The sequence below is a fragment of the Schistocerca americana genome, chromosome 4, assembly GCF_021461395.2.
Source record: "Schistocerca americana isolate TAMUIC-IGC-003095 chromosome 4, iqSchAmer2.1, whole genome shotgun sequence".
Classification (NCBI taxonomy): Eukaryota; Metazoa; Arthropoda; class Insecta; order Orthoptera; family Acrididae; genus Schistocerca; species Schistocerca americana.
In genome coordinates, this window is record NC_060122.1 from 539,499,444 (window position 1) to 539,522,996 (window position 23,553).

Consider the following 23,553-nt stretch of genomic DNA (forward strand, 5'->3'; position numbering starts at 1 on the left):
GATGCATTGCATTAAATTTTACTGTGTTATTGTCATCAATCTTTCTTCAAATCAGAATCAACCTCACCAACATGGTCCGAGTGCTGTGGTGCCCTTGAAGCTGTGAGAACTGTAGTAACTGGCCTAGTCGAATTTATTCAACATCACGGTAGTCGAAGACTTCAAGAGACAAGCCATACGCATAATCCAAAATACAAAATAAGCATGTGCCGAGATCACACCTTACGAGGTAGTTGTCCACGTGGGACAAACTGTACATTTGCTCATTCAGAAGAAGAGCTTGAAAAGTAAGTGCTCATTTTACAGAAGTGGCATTTCCTTAATTACTATGTAAGTGCAATTTCTAACATTTAATAAACATAAATTTGTTCTTTCATATTTCATATTATGTGTAGTTACTTACTCTTACTCTCCTGATCCCACAAACCACTTCTGGTATTTGGCTTCGGCAGGTCGCCTCCAGTACAGCATTTTGTCTTTGATACCTTTTTCTCTTGCTCAAAGTATCTGAAGATCCGTGGCCACCTGGCCACTCCATGTGTCTGTGTGAAGGGCTTCGTTCTTCGGGTTTATTCTCTGACACTTCTCTAAATCTTGATTCCTCCTGTTGTCTGTGGAAGTGACGTGCCCACATCAGTCTCTGTGTCTTGTCTTTCGAAACAACATTTGGTTCATCGTATATCTTCCTGAGCTGCTTGTTCTTTCTCTTTGAAATTCTTCTCTTGCACAAATAAGTCCAAATATCTTCAGGATTTTATTTTCAAACACCTTTATCTTTCTCACCTTATATCTTATACTTCATAATCCAGCCTGGATTTTCCATTGTTTGATTTATCTTATACTTATCTATTCTCCATTTCTCTCTCCCATATACACTACTGGCCATTAAAATTGCTACACCACGAAGATGACGTGCTACAGACGTGAAATTTAACCGACAGGAAGAAGATGCTGTGATATGCAAGTGATTAGCTTTTCAGAGCATTCACACAAGGTTGGCACTGGTGGCGACACCTACAATGTGCTGACATGAGGAAGGTTTCCAACCGATTTCTCATACACAAACAGCAGTTGGCTGGCGTCGCCTGGTGAAACATTGTTGTGATGCCTCGTGTGAGGAGGAGAAATGCGTACCATCACGTTTCCGACTTTGATAAAGGTCGTATTGTAGCCTATTGCGATTGTGGTTTATCATATCGCGACATTGCTGCTCGCGTTGGTCGAGATCCGATGACTGTTAGCAGAATATGGAATCAGTGGGCTCAGGAGGGTAATACGGAGCGCCGTGCAGGATCCCAACAGCCTCGTATCACTAGCAGTCGAGAGGACAGGCATCTTATCCGCATGGCTGTAACAGATCGTGCAGCCACGTCTCGATCCCCGAGTCAACAGATGGGGACGTTTGCAAGACAACAACCATCTGCACGAACAGTTAGACGACGTCTGCAGCAGCATGGACTATCAGCTCGGAGACCATGGCTGCATTTACCCATGATACTGCATCACAACAGGAGCACCTGCGATGGTGTACTCAACGACATTATCTGCACGAATGGCAAAACGTCATTTTTTCTGATGAATCCAGGTTTACAGCATCATGATGGCCGCATCCATGTTTGGCGACATCGCGGTGAACGCACATTGGAAGCATGTATTCGTCATCACCATACTGGCGTATCACCCAGAGTGATGGTATGGGGTGATATTGGTTACATGTCTCGGTCACCTCTCGTTCACATTGACGACACTTTGAACAGTGGACGTTACATTTCAGATGTGTTACGACCCGTGGCTCTACCCTTCATTTGATCCCTGCAAAACCCTACATTTCAGCAGGATAATGCAAGACCGCATGTTGCAGCTGGCCAGCACATTCTCCAGGTCTCTCACCAGTTGAAAAAGTCTGGTCAATGGTGGCCGAGCAACTGGCTCGTCACAATACACCAGTCAGTACTCTTGATGAACTATGGTATCGTGTTGAAGCTGCATGGGCAGCTGTACTTGTACACGCCACCCAAGCTCTGTTTGACTAAATGCCCAGGCGTATCAAAGCCATTATTACAGCCAGAGGTGGTTGTTCTGGGTACTGATTTCTCAGGATCCATGCAGCCAAATTGCGTGAAAATGTAATCACATGTCAGTTCTAGTGTAATATATTTGTCCAGTAAATACCCGTTTATCATCTGCATTTCTTCTTGGTGTAGCAATTTTAATGGCCACTAGTGTAATAACACCTGTCTGGCTATAGGTTTGCATATTCTTATTTTGGTTACTCTTGAAAAAGAAATTTTATGACAGTAATGTTTTGAGTAATATGTTTTGGATGCCACTTTGATTGTTGCTTCTGTTTATTGTTTCTTACTATTTTAATATGATAATTTCATTTCATTGTTATCTTTAGTTACCAGATATTTAAACTTGTCTGCTTCTTCGAACATGTGATTATCAGCCTCCAGGGCATCCCACATTTTTGCCATGTAATTTCTTACTACCCTCATGAATTTTGACTTCTTGTCAGTTACCTCCGATCCAGCCTCTATTACTAATTTAAATAGCTTTCTTGTGAGTACTTTTAGATCATCAACTTTTTCAGCAATTAATGTTATCTCATCTGCAAAGGCAAGTACATTCATTTCTATTCCCACTGCCGCTTCGCTTGCTACATCCACAATTTCCTTTATTATTATATTGAACGAGAGTGGTGATATTCTCTCCCTGCCTGTTTTTAGGTCAAAAGCCGTGGAATATTCTCCTTTCATTTTCGCTATCCCTTTTGAGCCTTCCAGTGCAACTTTTATAAGATTTGCAATTTTCTGTAGTATTCTAAACTTTTCTATTTTGTCTCACAACTTTTCTCTGTTCCTGCTACTGTAGGCTTTCTTAAAATCAACAAACAATATTGTCAATGTTTTGCTGTATTCCTATTATTTTCATATGGCTACTTCTAGTGCGAATATTTGATCAGTGATGTATCGATTCTTTATAAATCCCATTCATTTCTCATCTTTTACCCCTTTTAAATGAGGTTTCTACTTTTTATGGAGAATCTTCTTGGACACTTTGTAGGCTGTACTAATTAATGAGATATCTCTATAATTTCTGCATTCTTGTTTATTACGCTTTTTATGGACTGATACTATGATTGCTTCTTTCCACTCAGCTAACAGTCTTTCGTCATTCAAAATGTTGGTCAAAAATTTGTGAATTTGTTTTGCACTACCTAATTCATTGTAGGCATTGCAGCTAATGGATCTACTTTCTGGTTTTTATGTTGTTCCTCCATTTCTGTACTTCCATCTTTGACGTTTAAAAGCTCCTCAAAATACTTCTTCCAAATTTCCATACTTTTTGTTAATTTCGAAACCGTCTTACCATTTTTATCTATAATACCATACATCTGTGGTATACACACATCTGTGATAAATATCCTTTTATGAAGAACCTAATTGATATTGCATTCCTTGCAGTTTTTATCCCCTTCTGGTCTAAAGACTCTCAAAATGTTCTCCCTTTTCCTTCTGAGAAGATTTTTGATTTACCAATTAGCACTTTAATATGCTTCTTTGCTTTCATTAGAGTCTTTTTGTGGGTGTTTTTTCCTTTGCTACTCTTCTTTCTTTTACTTTTTTCTCAGATTCGTTTCTGCTGTTCCTTCTTCCATTCTTGTTTTTATCGTTTCCCACTGGTCTTCAAAGTCAAGCTTGTCTTCCATTGTTAGAAACTTAAATCCCTTTTGAAACTTAATGAGAAATTCCTGTGCCTTGCCATTACCTTTAAATTTGTCTACATCACTATGCCATTCTTCTATGCTCTTTCTTCCCCTTAGATTTGCTATAGCTATTCATTGTTGTACATCTGTCATGACTAAGTAGTGTACCTGCCTCGGCTCCTCTTGTAGTTTACACATTCATTACACTGCTTTTATGCACTTGGTCTACCAACACATGGTTTATTCAGTATTTTGTTCTGCTACCTGGCAATACACAAGTTGCCTTGTGACTGTCCTTCCAAGAAACATATGCGGCCATAATCCTGAGGCTGGCTGTAAATGTGTATCAAAGTAACCACACTCCATTGTTATTGCTTTCAGCATGTAAACTTTCTATCCCTCGTATTCCCTTCCAAAAGCTTTCCTTTCTGATTTCAGCATTGGTTCTCCAACAATGAGCTCCGTATCATACCTTGTTGTCTTACTAATTACTTATTCAAGTCTTTCCTAGAAACTGCCTTTCTTTTCATTCTCCAGTACCTCACTTTGGATGTGTAACATAACTACTGTTATATTTGTGAATCTGTCTCTTAGTCTAATAACAGTTATTCTGCTATCAAATGGTTGAAAATTGATTATTACCCCTGCTATTGTTTTACTGAGCATGAAACCTATGTCTTTTCAGAAATTTCCATCTTTCGATCCATTGCACCTTGGAATATGTTTGTATGTTTCCATGTGCCAGTTCCTGTGTATCTTGTTTCTTGCAGGGCTGTTAGATAAATTTCAGATCTGTTTTTTGTATTATATATAAAAATTTAAAATAAATAATATTTTTACTTGTGGTAGGTACAGAGCAAAGAATCGAAAAGCTGTTGTGAGAAGTAATCCTACACAATCCAAGGGGTCGGATGCAAACCAAAAGGAGAACCAGACAAATGACTTCCATACCAATGATAAGGTCTTCATACAACCAGATGACTTGCTTTATTCCAACAGCAATTCATCTATTACATCAGCCCCTTTTGAGAACTCTGTTTTAAGAGAAGGTACTGTATTGTTGTAGTGTCTCTCATAAAATTTATATTGTTTTTAAAGAGTTGAAGCTTTTGAGATTCTCTGAACTACAGTAAGTTACGTATACTTCTTGTGAATGTTGCAGGTTTCATTGGGAGTACAACACCTGTTCAAGTCCCATCAGTTGCTGCTGCTGTTGTTCGCCCACCAGTTGGCGTTTCAATTCCTCCAGGAAGCTTCGAGTATGCAAGACCTTACAGTGCAACTTACCCTTCACCAGGCCCACAGCCAACTTCTTCAGTGTACCAAACGCCTCAGCAGCAAATGTTTGCTCCCAATCCAGGAAATTTCACGTCAGACATATACAGGTAGCATAAATTCTGTTAGATAGATTCTGTGAAAGTAATTGATAACCTCAATCGTCTAGCCATTAACCCTAGTCATAAGTTACTCAGTGGTGAAAGGATGATGTGTAATTTTTTGTGCATATTCCATTGTCATTAGCTTACCATTTCTGTTCCTCAAGCTAGATGTTGTTTACCAAATACAAGTGTGGTGGACTTATAGGTGGTGTGAAAATCTATACAAGAATTGAAATATGTGTTTTGTCACAGTGAATTTGCTGATAAAACCCACTGACAAAATTATATACCAGCATTGAATAAAATGTGTATGAAGTGATAAAAAATCAGTGCCAGACACTAAAATGAGAGAGAAAGGAGCAGACAGACAACATGCAGGTGACAAACAAATGATCAAAACTAGATATTACAAGTAATAGAGATATAATGTTCAGTAAAATAAAATACTTGTGGCTATAGAAAACACAGTTTATTATTGCGGAGAAGGAATCTGATGAAGTGTTTATACTGCAGTTATGAATAACATGCTTTCACAAATGAAATTGAAAATATGCTGTCTTCTTTCAACACATCTCTTTGTAGTTGTCGTTAAACAGTTCTAGTTACTCTGATTTTTTGCCACACTATTATGAATTTGTAGAGTTTCATGCCTCGAGTTGGTAAAAACAGAAACCCTATAGGTTTGCTTTGTTGTTTATCTGTCTGTCCGACTGTTAGAAACCCCTTTTTCTCAGGAACAGCAAGAAGTATCAAGTTGAAATTTATGTGACATACTGAGGCCTGTGGTCCCTAGGTGGTACAATAAATGTTAACATTTAAATCAATGCAATCAAAAGGTAGCAGTCATTTATGACTCATATTTTGATACTCACAGACAGACTCATCAAAACCTAAAGGATACTTGTCGATCTAAAGTGATGAAATTTACAAGAAGTAATGTTTGAAGGTGCAAGTAAAGAAAAATTGTGTATTTGTAATCGTATCACACGGGGGAAAATAATAATAATAATAATAATAATAAATAAATAAATTCTTTTGTCATTTGCTATCGAACATCAGGCTTGAAATTAAAACAATCAGTAGTTCTGAATTCAGGCTGACTGGGTCGCAGTGGTAAAAGTAAAAAATCAGGCAAGGAATAACTTTACTGCTCATATGACGCATTTCAGAATTTATCCATCCGATATCCAGGAGAAATTACTGCACTTAGATAGGGTGTTTCAAATTGTATGTGAAACGAACATCCACAGACTATCTGTGAATGTTTGTCTCACATACAACTTGATATGCAATATCTACGAGCAGTAATTACTCCAGGATATCTGGTGCTTGATAAATTCAGACATGTGTTGTGTCATTCCTTCCCTGATGTTTGACTTTTACCATTGCAACCCAGTCTGCCTGAATGGAGAACTACTGATTATCATAATAATGAGTACCTGCCTCCTGAATGATTTTGTCACATTTACACGTCGTGCCCCTGTTAAGCTGAGCCAACCCAGTGGAAGGTTGGGTAACCAAACTCAGCGGGAAACTGGGTCAGCGAGCTGACAGGATGTGGAAGACAGTAGAAGACAACGGAAAACCACCACTGGAATTACTTCTCTAGACGTTCATGGGATGGACCTCTTTGTACGATATTCCAGAGGTAAAGCTGCCCCTCAGTCGGAACTCCGGGAGGGGAATACAATGAGGACTCCAGAGATTAGGGCAAATGGAAAAGGAAGGAAGGAAGGAAGAAGAAGAAGAAGAAGAAGAAGAAGAAGAAGAAAGAAGACTTGTTGAGGATTGGGACTTGTAATGTTTTAACCCTGCTCCAGAAAGGGAAATTAGAAAACGCCAAACATAAAATGACAAGAAACAAATTGGATGTACTCTGAATGTGTGAGGTGAGATGGGATGGTTGTGGAGAACTAAAAAGTGACGCATTCCGATTGTACTATACAGGTGAAGATAAAAATGGAATGCATTGGGTTGGAATTTTGATAGGTAAAAGATTGAAGGACAAGGTTATCAGGTTTAATGTGATAGTGTAAGAATAATGATGATTAGACTGAAAGGGAAAAAGAATTAGTTATCATCCAGGTCTATATGCCAACACGTAATCATTCGGATGAAGAGGTAGAAGAATGTTATGAGACGATAGAAAACTTAGCAGAGAGAGAGAAAAGAAATGCATGTATTGTTATAATGGGTGATTGGAATGCGGTAGCTGGCAAAGGACCAGAAGGAAAAGCTCTGGGAAAATTTGGACTGGGAGAAAGAAATGAGAGAGGGCAAAGATTGTTGGAATACTGCAATGAAAATTTCATGGTAGTTGGAAATAATCTATTTGATAACCACAAAAGATGACAGTATAATTGGATATCTCAATTTGACAACAAAATATATCAAATTGATTACTTAATGATACAACAAAGATACCGAAATTGCCTAAAGACTGTCAAAGGCTATCCAGGGGCAGATATTTATTCAGATCATATATTAGTAATAGATGAGGTTCTAGTTAAATTGAGAAGAACCAGCAAGGGACAGAGAAGAGAGCACATTAACCTTGAGAAACTGAAAGACAGGCAATTCTGAAAAATTAGAGAATGCGTATTGTGAAATCATAATGAAAGGACAGAAAACGGAATGCACAGAAGTAAGATGGGATCGTTTAAAAAAATGAGATCAAAATGGCAGCTAAGGAAATGCTTGGAGTCAAGGAGAGGAAAAAAAGTGAAGAAAGAATGGGTAACACAAGATACAATAACCAAGATGGATGATCACAGGAAATGGAAAACTGTAAACACAGAAGAAGAGAAGCGCAATTACAGGATGTTAAATAACGAAATTAAGAAGGGAGACAGAAAAAGCAAAGGAGAAATACACTCCTGGAAATTGAAATAAGAACACCGTGAATTCATTGTCCCAGGAAGGGGAAACTTTATTGACACATTCCTGGGGTCAGATACATCACATGATCACACTGACAGAACCACAGGCACATAGACACAGGCAACAGAGCATGCACAATGTCGGCACTAGTACAGTGTATATCCACCTTTCGCAGCAATGCAGGCTGCTATTCTCCCATGGAGACGATCGTAGAGATGCTGGATGTAGTCCTGTGGAATGGCTTGCCATGCCATTTCCACCTGGCGCCTCAGTTGGACCAGCATTCGTGCTGGACGTGCAGACCGCGTGAGACGACGCTTCATCCAGTCCCAAACATGCTCAATGGGGGACAGATCCGGAGATCTTGCTGGCCAGGGTAGTTGACTTACACCTTCTAGAGCACGTTGGGTGGCACGGGATACATGCGGACGTGCATTGTCCTGTTGGAACAGCAAGTTCCCTTGCCGGTCTAGGAATGGTAGAACGATGGGTTCGATGACGGTTTGGATGTACCGTGCACTATTCAGTGTCCCCTCGACGATCACCAGTGGTGTACAGCCAGTGTAGGAGATCGCTCCCCACACCATGATGCCGGGTGTTGGCCCTGTGTGCCTCGGTCGTATGCAGTCCTGATTGTGGCGCTCACCTGCACGGCGCCAAACACGCATACGACCATCATTGGAACCAAGGCAGAAGCGACTCTCATCGCTGAAGACGACACGTCTCCATCCGTCCCTCCATTCACGCCTGTCGCGACACCACTGGAGGCCGGCTGCACGATGTTGGGGCGTGAGCGGAAGACGGCCTAACGGTGTGCGGGACCGTAGCCCAGCTTCATGGAGACGGTTGCGAATGGTCCTCGCCGATACCCCAGGAGCAACAGTGTCCCTAATTTGCTGGGAAGTGGCGGTGCAGTCCCCTACGGCACTGCGTAGGATCCTACGGTCTTGGCGTGCATCCGTGCATCGCTGCGGTCCGGTCCCAGGTCGACGGGCACGTGCACCTTCCGCCGACCACTGGCGACAACATCGATGTACTGTGGAGACCTCACTCCCCACATGTTGAGCAATTCGGCGGTACGTCCACCCGGCCTCCCGCATGCCCACTATACGCCCTCGCTCAAAGTCCGTCAACTGCACATACGGTTCACGTCCACGCTGTCGCGGCATGCTACCAGTGTTAAAGACTGCGATGGAGATCCGTATGCCACGGCAAACTGGCTGACACTGACGGCGGCGGTGCACAAATGCTGCGCAGCTAGCGCCATTCGACGGCCAACACCGCGGTTCCTGGTGTGTCCGCTGTGCCGTGCGTGTGATCATTGCTTGTACAGCCCTCTCGCAGTGTCCGGAGCAAGTACGGTGGGTCTGACACACCGGTGTCAATGTGTTCTTTTTTCCATTTCCAGGAGTGTAGCTGACAGAAAAGTGTGACAAGATAGAGAAATTGGAGAAAGAAGGAAAATATGATTTGATGTACAAAGAAGCAGTGGATTTGACATTCAGGGCGAAAAACAAACAAATCCAGTGCCTGTAAATAAAGATGTGATAAAGAATGGATTTTATGGTACATTATTAAATATTTTATATGTATGACAATAAACACACATCAAATTTTTGATTTGACTGGAGGTTCAGCTGAATCACTCCAATGCGTTTGATCATAATTTTTTAATTAAAAAGTGAGAAAAATGTGTTCAGAGTGCAGTCAGTAAGTTTTTAAGGGCTACCAAAGGGTATAAAAGAATTGACAGAATCAGAAATTAGAACACCTGGAAGGAATGGGAGACAGATGGACCTGCAGGGAATGGACCCAAGAGCCTGCCAAAAAAGTTGTAAAAAATCCTAGCCAAAAGAGAAAATATATCTTGGCAGACAAAGGGAAAGTTTCGGACTGCTTACTCACTCTGAAAGAAAATTTGTGCACATCTTAACCTGGTTTGTTTGGAATATGCTATATGAATACCAGACATTCTGACCAGGTGAGGTAGCTTAGTAGGACAACAGTTCATATCTCTATTCTGCTGTCCAGATTTAGATTTTCCATGGTTTTCCTAAATAACTTGGGGCAAATGTTGGGATGGTTCCTTTGGAAAAGGACAAAATTGTGTTTCTATCACTTTCTTCAAACCAAACTTGAGCTCCATATCTAATGATCTCTTAATAGTATCTTAAACCACTGTCTTCCTACTCATATTTTCATCCAAAGTAATGTGCTATCATTTTATGTTTTTAGGTGGAGTATTTCATATTTGTTTAGTGTTATCAGCTGAATGTATTTTCTGTTGTTTGAATTATCTGAATGTTTTATATGCACCTATTTGACAAATAATTCAATCTGAGTAAATGCGTATTCACATTAAATCAGTCTCCTCCCTTTATTCCATCTTTTTCGTGTTCTTTAGTAATTAACGGTTATTAGCTTGCTTGTGCTGGAATACTGATGATGCTGTTGATGGTGGACTGTCCAACTCCTTAAATCTTATTTGTTTGGTAACTGAGAGATTTTAACCTCAAGGAGAGGGCATAGTTTCTTGTTACAAAAAATGCCTCAGTGAATGTACTTGCTGTATTTACAGCTTTAAAATATGATGATATTGTAGTTCTAAAAAGAAATTTTTTGTGTTGGCAAATTTGTTTGTGGTCACTATGGTAAACCTACAGCCATCTACATCTTGACGAATTAAATCTCGGGTGAATGGTATGAGTGTGCATAGGACACAATATTTCGGCAATCAACCACGTTGCCATCATCAGGTGCGCTGATGTACTGACTGGCGATGGGCCGGCGCCAGGTATATATAGGACAATCTCCCTCCACCCTCAGGTGCTTCCTATGAGTTGGTGCGGTTCGTGCCCTACGTGCGGTCCAGGTACAACGTCCGTTCTTCCGCCGTCTGGGTGCTGCACCCTAGGTCTTCTCGTTCAGGGGGGGGGGAGGGGGGGGGGGATCTGCCGGCACCGCTCTCGTTATTTCGTTATTCTTCCCTCCTCGCCCGAAGTCGATACACTCTGGGAAGTATCCTTTTTCTTCTTAATCTGGATGATCATGGGTTGCCATGCCTTGCTAAGGATGTAACTGCTGTCACGATTTTGTTGTGGCTCCATTACTCTAATCTCTATGGCTTCTTTGATGACTCAGTCCCAGTATTTGAAGTCTGTGTCAGGACTTTGGTTTGGTCGTAATCTATGCTGTGGAGTTCTGACAGGCAATGCTCAGCAATTGCCGACTTACTGGGCTGTTGCAGTCTAGTGTGCCATTGATGTTCTCGGCATCGGTCCTCAATGGTACGAATGGTCTGCCCTATGTATACACTCCTGCATTGGCAAGGTATCTGATAAACCCCTGATTTACATAGACCAAGGTTGTCCTTCACACTACCAAGAAGGCTCTTGGTTTTGCTTGGAGGACAGAAGATGGTTTTCACTTGGTGTTTATGTAAAATGTGTCCAATTTTTCCAGATGAGGCCCAACAAAACGGAATAATAGCGAAGGTCGCCTCCTCCTGAGGTTCATCCTCAGTTTCCGCCGGTGCTGCAGGTGTGGGATGTAGAGCCTTCTGAATTTGCCCTTCCTTGTAACCATTCCTCCGAAACACGCTCTTCAGATGGTCCAGTTCTTGTTGGTGGCTGTCCCTGTCAGAGATGGTGTGAGCTCTGTGTACAAGATTTTTGAGCACGCCATTCTTTTGTGCCGGGTGGTGGCAGCTATCCGCCTGTAGGTAGAAATCAGTGTGCGCCCTCTTCCAATACACGCTGTGCCCCAAAGTGCCGTCAACTCGTCTTCTAATCAAAACATCTAGGAAAGGGAGCATCCCATCCGTTTTGATCTCCATGGTGAACTTAATATTCTCGTGTCTGGAATTGAGATGTGTGAGGAAGTCTGCCAGTTTATCTCTTCCATGTGACCAGATAACGAAGGTATCATCCACATATCTAAAGAAACAGATGGTTTTTAGATGTGCTGATTCAAGAGCTTCCTCCTCGAAATGTTCCATGTACATATTTGCAACAATGGGTGAGGGTGGACTCCCCATGGCTACTCCTTCTGTCTGATCGTAGTATTCACCATCAAATAAGAAGTAAGTTGATGTCAGGACATGTCTGAAAAGGTTGGTGGTCTCTTCGTCAAATTTCTGGCTGATGAGTTCCAAGGATTCTTGTAACGGTACTTTAGTGAATAGAGATACCATGTCGAAGCTCACCAGTATGTCAGATTCCTTAAGAGGAAGGTTGTTGATGCGTCCAAGGAAATCCACGGAGTTAGGGGTATGGTGTGTACATCTCCCAATGTAAGGGCTAAGCAGTTGAGGTGCTTGGCGAGAAGGTACGTTGGGACAGCCAATATTGCTGACAATGGGACGTAACGGAATCGTTTCCTTGTGCATCTTCAGCAGTCCGTAAAGTCTAGGAAGAACACCAGCCCTCGGGCGTGGCTTCTTGGTAATCTCGTCAGGGAAGCTGGAATCCTTGAGAAGCGCCAGAGTCTTCCTCTCGATCCTCTTGGTAGGATCGGTGCCAATCTTGCGGTATGCGCTGTCACCCAGTAGGCGCCGCATCTTTTCAGCGTAATCTTGTCGGGATAGGATCACTGTTGCGTTGCCCTTGTTTGCAGGTAATATTACTATGACTGGATCTTCTCTTAGCTCCCATATGGTGGCCCTCTCCCTGTAGGAGATGTTCGGTTTCATCGGCTTTGTTTTGGTTAGAGCTCTGCAGGTTTCGTGACAAACTTCTTCAGCGGCTTCAGGTGGAAGACGAGCAGCTGTTTGTTCCACTGTGCTAATGATGTCAGCAATGGAACATCTTTAGGAGTCGGGGCGAAATTCAATCCTTTCTTAAGAACCGAAATAGCGTCATCATCCAGTTCCTTGTTATTGAGATTGATGATGGTCTTTTCCACTGCCATCAGAAGGTTGTTTCTCCGATATACGTTCAAACTTGGATGGCTGTCGTCCGGCTGACTTCCTCTGGGTTGAGTCCGCTGTGACCCACGTGACACCATCACCCCAATCCCACGTTCAGGGCTTGAACCGGTTGGCCAGTTGTAGATGTAACTGTAGGAGTTCTTTGTTGGTAGTGTGAAAGCACCACCGCGTGAAGCGAACTCTCTCTTGTAACAAAGCTAGACTGCTTGTGTCTGTGTACGTGCGGATGGATATATGTGTGTGTGTGTGTGTGTGTGTGTGTGTGTGTGTGTGTGTGGGCGCGCGCGCGCGCGCGAGTGTATACCCCTTTTTTCCCCCTAAGGTAAGTCTTTCCGCTCCCGGGATTGGGATGACTCCTTACCCTCTCCCTTAAAACCCACATCCTTTCGTCTTTCCCCCTTCTTCCCTCTTTCCTGATGAGGCAACAGTTTGTTGCGAAAGCTTGAATTTCATGTGTATTTTTGTGTTTGTTTGTGTGTCTGTCGACCTGCCAGCACTTTCGTTTGGTAAGTCACATCCATTGCATAAGGTCACAGTTATGATCCATTGAAAATGCAAGTAACTAACTAGAAGCTTTCGCACTTTGATGTCACTTTCAGACATCATATAGAAAATAGGAAATCCCCAGGTATTCAAAACTAAAGTAAAAGGAAACCTCATTAGTCACTCATATAATTGATCAGAATACTTGGTCTCAGAGATATAAATATCAGCTAACACTATCAATTAACTCTAATGTTCAAATTAAAAATGTCTTGAACTTTACAGACGACTGGTAGTGCTCTGTGGTAAAGTTATACTATGTATATTAGAGACAAACAGCAGCTGAGTAGTACAAGTGGCTTTCTCAGCACTGCTGCTTTTTTGTTAAGGTATGAAGTAATAAAATAATCGAGAAGTTATTCGCATAGTTGTCAATGTGAGGAGGCTACCACTGGCTGTAATTAGTTGTTAGCTTACTTTACATAAGGGATCTAAGTGTGACAGGCCATAAAATGAAAGATATAGAAAACTAAAAGGGAGTGAAGAAAGGAATAGTTACTGTGAAGAAATGCTGAGACCAAAGAAATTAACATAAATTAAGACCAATTCCCATGTGTGGAGTTTGGAAAAACTGGTGTCTGAGGGAAGAAGCCAGATAACATGTGTGGTGAAACAGGCATCAAGGTCATGACTGTCATGTTTTAGAGCGTGCTCTGCAACAGGATGTTATATTTTACCTGTATACATCATCTGCCTACACCCGTCCATCCTGACTTGATGGTAATCATGCCAATGTGAAGCTGAGTAGTGTTTACGTAACGGCTGGTATACGACATATTATGTCACAGGTGGCTATCTCTTTGATGCTGTATGTTTTGCCAGTTACACTCAGTATTATCATGATCGTGAATGTATTAATCAGCTAGTTCGAGAAGGCTGTGACTTCTTAAAAATCGTGCCCTGAAATGAGGTCCATTGTGTCCAAAATGTTGCCCACCACACCTAGAATAGCTTTTTGTCACCTTCCCACTCCCTACTGTATCTTTGTCAGACACTATGCTCCTGCACCCATTTCCATACCCCAGGGGTTCTTATCCCTTTGACTGTCCTCACTGTAAGACTTGTCCTATGCAGCCTCCTACCACAACCTATACCAGCCCTGTAACTGGCAAAACATATGCTTTCAAAGCGAGAGCCAACCTTTGAAATGAAAAATGTCATATACCAGCTCTTATGTAAACACTGTTCGGCCTTTTGCATCACCAAGTTATCAATAAGGATGAAAGGGCTTAGGAAGAGGATGTATGTTTGCAACACACAGTATCTTGTTGCAGAGCATGCTGTACAGCATGACAGCCATGACCTCCATGCATGTGTCGCCACACATGCCACATAGATTCTTCCCCAGACACCATTTTCTCAGAACTCTTCAAGTGGAAACTGGCATCACAACATATCCCTAGTTCTCACCACTCCTCTGGCCTTAATTTAGATTAATTTCTTTGGTCCCAACATTTCCTCACAGAAACTGTTTCTTTCTTCACACCCATTTAGTTTTCTGTAACTTTCATTTTATGATCTGTCTATTCCCCACCACCACCACCACCACCACCACCACCATGTACAATGCACTTAGATTTCCTTTCTTATTAACCTATGCACAATATTTTGTCAGCAGTCCAAGCATTTCGTATTACCCTATCTTCTAGTTTTAATCTCTTTAGTTTTCAAATCTCATCTGGTGCAGTCCCCAACACTCAGTCTTTCCTTCTCATCCCACCCAGCAAGTCTCCCCTGACACGGGGTTCTGGGCAACTTTCCCAAACTGTTCCCAGTCCTTTCCCATTACCCCTCTTCCTTCCCCTTCAACGTTTCTGCCAGAAGAAGGAACCACTGACTCCAAAAACTTACAGATTTAAATACCTTTATATATGTTTTCTCCTGCCACCACTTGGTTGAGTACATTTTTTGTCTATCGAATTACATTATATTTTCAAAACGGGATTATCTTTATTGATATGATTTTATTATCTGTTAGATTCTTCACATGACTGCATTAGTAGTCAAACATTTATGTCGCTCAATTCTTCTCTAATTTCTATGCCACATTAAGTCTGAGAGGCGGTTAGTGTTTCTTTTATCCTTTTAGTGTTATATTTATAAATTCCATCATCAATAATGTATCCTTGCTGGAGGTGGTTGTAAAACTGGCTTTTGTGCATAAGCAACATCTCGGTCTCCCTTTTGATGTACAGACAATCTGCAGTACCACCCAAGGGCACAATGATCTTGAACATCACCAGTATGGCTTCCACGCAAGTTCCTAAATTCATTCGTTACTGTTGTGTCCCCGTTACAGACACCAAGGAGGTGAAGTCCTAGCAAAAACATTTGAACAGGACAATGATTTATCACAGGGACCGAAGCATCAGCATCTTTGTCAGTAGCATAAATAGCACAACGACTGTGATATGGAAGTCTGTACTGTGTTTTTGAATTTTGTGTGCTTTACTCCTCCTCTGACACTGCAGTAGCAATACTCCAGTTGCAGTTGATGCTAAATAAGTTGGAGGAATGGATGTTTTGTATTGTGTTCAACATTTCAGTAGAGAAAAACAGCATTCAGTATCCACTGTCCATGATGCACATGTGATTCACCAAAGTTGTCAATTAAGAACATTGTTCTGATTTGGAGACAGCTGGTAAGGTTTCTAAAGTCATTTCCAACTGCAAACTGATGGACAGTGTCACTTGGAATGGCTTAAAAACTAAGGTCCCCAAAGCACTACACCCAATAGTGTCATAGTTACACATTGTAGAAAGTAGAGTGTGTCTACTTCATGGGTACTAGGTGTGTGGCTCTGCAAGATCTAAGAATCATAGACACTAGGTGCCATCAAGGGAGATGGGTGACCACAGATGCCTTATGGTTCATCATTGTATTCAGGATGGTGAGCCACCCCTAACCACCTGGGAACAACTGTTTATGATGTGTCAGATGTACAGGTATCTTGTCTAATCCAGAGTAATCAGTGTTCAATAGATACTTTTATGTGTTTCTGTTGGCAATACTGACATTTTTGCTGAAAATAAGTATTGTCCAGTAAGTATGTCTCAAAATTTTATAGGTACTTAGTTTGATTGTTAATGGTAAATTGTGCAAAACACATCTATCTTGTTTCTGGCATGGTTCTATGAAAGCAATGAGTGGTGTAAACTGCACTTATCAAGTTTTATTTTCAATTTTATTGTACTTTTGTATGCTTTAACTTATTAATTTTTTAAGTAACATTAAAAGTTTAAAAGTAAGCACAAATCCAAATTTGGCATATTTTCTAAAGAACTCTCTCTCTCTCTCTCTCTCTCTCTCTCTCTCTCTCTCTCTCTCTCTCTTTCATAATGAATATCAGACAACTGGTGACATATCTACTTTTCTGCACCATAAGCCGCCATATTTTATGTGGACAAGTGTATATTCTGTGCCACGTCTCTCATCTCCCCCCCCCTTCCCCCCCCCACTCCCTCCTCACCACCTCCTCTCCACTTTTCCCTGTTTCCAAATCATCTTGTCACACACCAAAACTGTATATGGGGAAAGCAACAGTTTTTAAACCTCTGTATAAGCTCAGATACCTCTGATCATGTTCATTTTGTGAGATATGTGTAGAAGGAGGTGGTATATTGATTGACCCTCCTTTGCACAACAACTCTCTAGTAACCTATAGGTGTTGACATCTCAGTGATGCTGTCACTTTTGGCAAACCTTGTTACAAAACGCGCAGCTCTCTCGTGTATGAAATAAATAACTCTCACAACTGTTAACTATATGACAGTATTTTGTTTTTTTGTGTATTTCATTAGCATTGATGGGACTAGTAAAATATTTTTTTTCTAACCTGCAACTTTTCCCGGCTGTAATTTTTCTTAATACGACAAATGTTGTAGTCCTTCTCCATGAAGTTGAGTATCTTTAAAGTTCTACTCCCCACAGCATGCTGCTGACCACAGGAGGCCAGGTGTATGCCTCACCGCCACAGCCAGATTATGGATCTCCAGCACCTCCCACTGAACATAGACCAATAGAACCAGCTAGAACTAACAATCGAGCTGCCACTTGGGACCACACGAAAACAATCAGCACCAGTACACTTGCTTCTCAACAGCCATGGCTTATGTCCATGTCCAACACTTCGGCAGCTGCTGCTAATAAGGTATGTAGTTGTTGAAGTACATTTTAGGAAGTGGTCTTTAAATGGAGAGCTTTATTAGTTTATATTTGTGTTTAAATTTGTTCAACAGTCACAGCATTTTTGTTTGCTTAAAAAAAAAAGATAGATAAATCTGTCCTCCCAAAATCTTTAAAGATAAGGACAGGATAGGCTCTTGCCATTTTTGTGGTTGCAGAATGACTGACATGTAATACAGGTGTGATTTAGCATTTTGATGCTTGGTGAAAGAAAATTAGGCAGACTGTGCCCAGAGTTGAGAAGAAAGTTTTAAAATCTCTGTTGGACAGGCCCTTTTCGTGCTTGGATTTCCTTTGCTTTATCTGTTTCATTCTTTTAATGCCTGCAAACCGTCAAGTTTTGTCAGTTGGATCAGTTTTCTTTAATTACAGATGTGAAAGACAGTTTTTTGTCAGTTACTTTTCTTCCTGTTATATTCTCATAACAACTCCCAATTTCATCATTAAAATTAATAATGATGCTTTTTCCTCAAATTTTGTGTGTCCATAATTGAATGTTTTACACTTATTCTTGCCAACCCAACTGACTTCTCTCTTGCAGTCCTGATTGACTTTAAACAGCTTGCTGCATCTGTTACTATACTTGTCTATCCCATTGTGAGCCATTGTTGTACTTGTATGTGATGTTTGTACCGAGTTGGTTCTTAGATTTGTACTTCACTTTAGTTTCACCCTTTTGTGATACATACTGTTACAGTTCTTTTCACTCAGTGCCACACAATTCCAGCATATCTAGTTTATCTTTAAAGCTGTTTCTGTGTGTTACTATTCTGGATCAGTGTTACTTACCATTCTGGATCAATTTCTCTCTGTCCAGTATTGTCCATTTATTTTTCTCCTTTTTTTTATCATTATAACCTAGGTCTAATTTTTTCATAGTTTTTTTAAAGTACTGCTTTATTATGGATAATCACTATCAGTTTTCTTTCTATTCTTCTTCTTCTTTTCCCATGTCTCTCAAAGTATGATACTTCTATTCCTCATTCCATTATTTATTTTAATTTTGTGTTTGACTCCAAATTCCCTTACAGAACATAGAAGTTGTTTATTATTTTTGGCACAATGCTTCATTCCTTTCTGCTACACATTTTATATACATGGATATAAAATTTACTTCTCTCTTTTTCGTTATAAACATGGTATTTTGCTATTCACTATATATCAGTTAAATAAAATTTTATTCTCATATTTGTTATTGTGTTCTTAATATTTTACAGATTTCTCTCTTTTACTCCACCCACCGAAGGCTTTCTGTTTCATGCTAAGTGACAGTATTTCTGTGATCTCTTATCTCTCTGCAATCAATGAATGCTCTTTACCTTGACTCCTTTTAGAGATACTTGCAGTTGCATCACTCATTTCAGTCTCAAACAGTTCTGCTATGTATTCACTACATAAAATTTGTTATTGCATATTGTCTTTGAAATTGCCTCTGTTGATATAAAAATCACTAATTTGTTTGGAAACAATCCTTTCTTCTGGAGCTCAAAACAAAACAAAAAGATATTCCATAAACAAACTTATACGAGCCGTGTCTATCATTACTCAGTTAGCTTTCTACTCTGGAAACAGGACTTTGTGTTGTTTGGATGAAACTGAGACTATGGTTCATTGACAGGTGGAATAAAATGCTCAGTACTACATGGGAGGGGGATGACAGAAAGGGCAGAGAAGTAGGGGGAAGAGAAAATAGATTTTGTAATCTGCCTCTGTAGCTCTGGCTGCAGCATCTTCAATGCATCTTTCTCTAAAAGTGGAAAATCCAGGATGGAATAATCACAATATTATCAAAAGAATAGATTGCTACTCACTATAAAGAGGAGATGTTGAATCGCCGACAGGCATAACAAAAAGACTACTAAACATGTAATCTTTCATATTTAAAGCCTTCTTCTGAAATAGACAACGTACACAGTCACATTCAAACACGGCTTGCGCACCCATGACCACTGTCTCTGGCTGCCGAGGCCAGACTGGGAGTAAATGTGCGTTATGGGAGAAGTAATGTGGGTGGTGGGGGTAAGGCAGATGCTGGGAGGGCGAGGGATAGCAGGATAGGGGCGGGGGACAGTAAAGTGATGCCTGTGGGAGCATATAGGGATGAGGTGGGGGGAAATTGGGACAGTGAGGTGCAGACGGGAGTTTCGATAGTTGGGGGGGGGGGGGGGGGGGAGCAATAAAAGGAGAGAAGTAAAGAGACTTTGGGTGCATTGGAATAGAAGGCTGTGTAGTGTTGGTGTGGGAACAGGGAAGAGGATAATTGAGTGAAGGACAGTGTCTAACGAAAGTTGAGGCCAGGAGGGTTATGGGAACGTAGGGTGTATTGTAGGGAGTGTTTCCATATATGCAGCTGGTGTTGGTAGGAAAGATCCAGATGGCGGAAGCTGTGAAGCAGTTATTAAAATGAAGAACTGTGTATTGGGCAGTGTGCTCAGCAACTGCGTGGTCCAGCTGTTTATTGGCACACCTTTGTCTGTGGCCATTCATGTGGACAGACAGTCCGTTGGTTGTCATGACCTCATAGAACGAAGTACAGTGGTTGCAGCATAGCTTTTAGATCACATGACTGGTTTCGCAAGTAGCCATGCCTGTGACTGGATAGGTGATGCTTGTGACCGGTCTGAAGGAGGAAGTGGTGGTGGGAGGAAGTATGAGACAGGTCTTACATTTAGATCTGTTACAGGGATACGAGGCAAGGGTTTGGGAGCAGGGGTTGTGTATGTCTGTACAAGGATATACTGTTGGCTCTGTGGGTGGCAGAATACCACTGTGGGAGGGATGGGGCAGATAGTGTGTGGAACTTTCCTCATTTCAGGGCACGACAAGAGGTAATTGAAACCCTGGCAGGGAATGTGATTCAGTTACTCCAGCCCTGGGTGGTACTGAGTCATGAATGGAATTCTATTCACCGGCAAGACGGTGGGACTTTGGGAGGTGGTGGGTGACTGGAGAGATAAGGCACGGGAGATCAGTTTCTGTACAAGGTTGAGAGGGTAATTACGATCTGTGAAGAACTCAATGAGACCCTTGGTATATTTCGAGAAGGGCTGCTATTCACTACAGATGTGACGGCCACGGGTGGCTCCCTCCACCTGATTTACATTCGTTGATTTCAACTTTGTGATCTGGATAGAGGATGAGTACACCCCATCCATATTCATCCAGAACCTGAACAACTTCTCCCCCCATTTGCTTCACTTGGTCCTCCTCAACCTGACAAGCTACCTTGCTTGATATTGACCTCCACCTCAGAGATGGCAGCATCAGTACCTCCATGCATATCGAACAAACAAACCACCAGCAGTACCTCCACTTAGACAGCTGCCATGCATTGCATACCAACTGTCCCTTATGTCCCTTCCTTACAGCCTAGCCATCCGCACCTGTCTCATCTGTAGTCACGAACAGTCTCTCTCGAAATGTACCAAGGGTCACACTGAGGGTTTCATAGATCATAATTACCCTCCCAACCTTGTACAAAAACAGATCTTCCGTACCTCAGCTCTCCAGTCATCCACCACCTCCCAAAGCCCCACCGACCAGCCACAGAGGAGCATTCCCCTCAGTATCCCACCACCACCTCCTCCTGAAGACCAGTCACAGGCATCACCTAACCAGTCACAGGCAGGACAATTTGCAAAACCTGTCATGTGATCTAAAAATTATGCTGCAACCACTGTGCTTTGTTCTACAAGGTCATGACAACCAACGAACTGTCTGTCCACATGAATGGCCATTGACAAGGTGTGCCAAGAAACAGCTGGACCACCCAGTTGCTGAGCACACTGCCCAATGCAAAGTTCTTCATTTTAATAACTGCTTCACAGCTCCTGCCATCTGGGTCTTTCCTACCAACATCAGCTGCATATGTAGAAACTCTCCCTGCAATTTACCCTACATTCCCATAACCCTCCTCGCCTCAACCTTCGTTAGACGATGTCCTAACTCAATTATCCTCTTCCCTGGTCCCACACCAGCACTACACCGCCTTCGATTCCAATGCACCCACAGTCTTTTTAGTTCTCTCCGTTTATACTCCCCCCACCATCTAACCTCCTGGCTCCACCTAGCTGCCCCAACCTTTCTTCACCTTGTCCTTGTATGCTCCCACAGGCATCACTTTCCTGTCCCCCACCCCTACCATGCTATCCCTCCCCCTCCCAGCATCCGCCTTACCCTTGCACCCACATTATTTCTCCCACAATGAACAGTTGCTTCCAGTCTGGCATCAGCACACAAAGACAGTGGTCGTGTGTGTGTGGGGGGGGCGGGGGGGGGGGGGGGGGGGCGCGGAGTGAAAGATTATGTGCGTTATAGTCTTTGTCGTGCCTGTCTGCGACTCGGCACCCCAGCATACATTGAGTAGCAATTCATCTTTTTCTGGTTTTCATACAACTGTATCTTCAGTTTTGTTAGTCATATATAAAGTATGCCAGCAGCAAGACACAAATAATACCTTCACTGTGCAATAGCAATATTAATATTACTGATGACAGCAGCGTGGAGTTACTAAACCAAAGAAGATGTAGTAAATATTTTAGAATTTAAATCAAGAACAACTACTAACATGATTAATTGGAAGTATATACCCCAGAGACAATAAAGTCACAGTTGTTTGCCAGATATGTTCCTTTCAGTATATTCTAATGAAATAACTCTGATATTTTTTTCGTTCATATTCAACCATTCACTTGACAAATAAACCGCAATTAAAGATTGGAAACTTCTGTAGCTCACATCAATACATGAGAAAGAAAATATAATTAAAACTACTGAATAATAGAGCCATGTCATTGACGTTGATTTGTAGTAGATTTTGCAACGTATACTGTGTTTCAATATTATGAAATACCTTGAAGAAAAGATGTATTGACACACATCCAGAACAGGTCCATAGAATATCATTGTTATGAAACACAACATGTTTTTTATTCACATGGTGTAATGAATGCTATGATGGGATCTCAGGGTGATTCCATATGTTTGGATTTCCAGATGGCTTTTGATACCATCCCTCAAAAACAACTCCTAAGCAGATTTCATACCTATGCAATATTGTGTCCACTGTCAGACTGGATTGATCTTTCCCTGTCAGAAATGTGACAGTTCATAGTAATTGACAGGAAGTTATCTTGTAAAACCAAATTTATATTTGGGATTCCTTGAGGAAGTATTATACGTCCTCTGTTGTTCTTAATCTAGATAAACAATTTAGAAGACAATCTGATCAGTTCTCTTGGATTGTTTACAGATTTTGCTGCTGTTGTAGCAAAGTCATCAGAATGAATTATGCAATGATTTAGATAATATATATGCATGGTGTGAAAAATCACAATTAACTCTGCACACAATTACTAAAAAAAATTCCATTACATTTTGATTATATGATAAATCACACAAATATGAAAGGTAGTTGATTCAACTAAGTACCTGGGGGTTACTCTCACGAACATCTTAAATTGGAAACATCACCTATAAAATGTTGTGGGGGAAGCGGAACCAATGGCTGTATTTTATTGTCGGAACATTTTGAAGATGTACAGATGACCTAAAGAGACAGACTACATGAAGCTTCTCTGATCTCTTCTGGAGTATTTTTTCATGGTATAGGATCCTTGCCACTGGAGTATTTTTGCATGGTATAGGATCCTTGCCACTGGAGTATTTTTGCGTGGTATAGGATCCTTGCCGTGTAGGACCGATGGAGGAAACCAAAAAAGTTCAAACAAGGGCAACTCAATTTGTATTGTCATGAAATAGAAGAGAATGTCATGGAAATGATAAGCAGGTCAAGTGGAGAAGAGAATGCCATGGAAATGATAAGCAGGTCGAGTGGGCAGTGTGAATTGCTTTGAGATAATGCTTTAATCTAACCTGGTGGGGATTGCAAATACTCCAGAATAGGTCACACAATTGTTCTGTAAGTGGA

At 41.4% G+C, this 23,553-nt stretch overlaps 1 protein-coding gene across 1 annotated transcript in view; it reads left to right on the top strand.

The window, feature by feature from the left end:
• Positions 1 to 23,553, top strand: part of LOC124612389 (roquin-1) — a 238,999-nt gene that overhangs the window by 89,460 nt on the left and 125,986 nt on the right. Inside the window, exons 7-10 of the mRNA XM_047140567.1 lie at positions 56 to 287; positions 4,559 to 4,758; positions 4,872 to 5,094; positions 17,370 to 17,589. Coding sequence (XP_046996523.1) covers positions 56 to 287; positions 4,559 to 4,758; positions 4,872 to 5,094; positions 17,370 to 17,589 — 875 coding nt within the window. The remainder of the gene's footprint in view (positions 1 to 55; positions 288 to 4,558; positions 4,759 to 4,871; positions 5,095 to 17,369; positions 17,590 to 23,553) is intronic.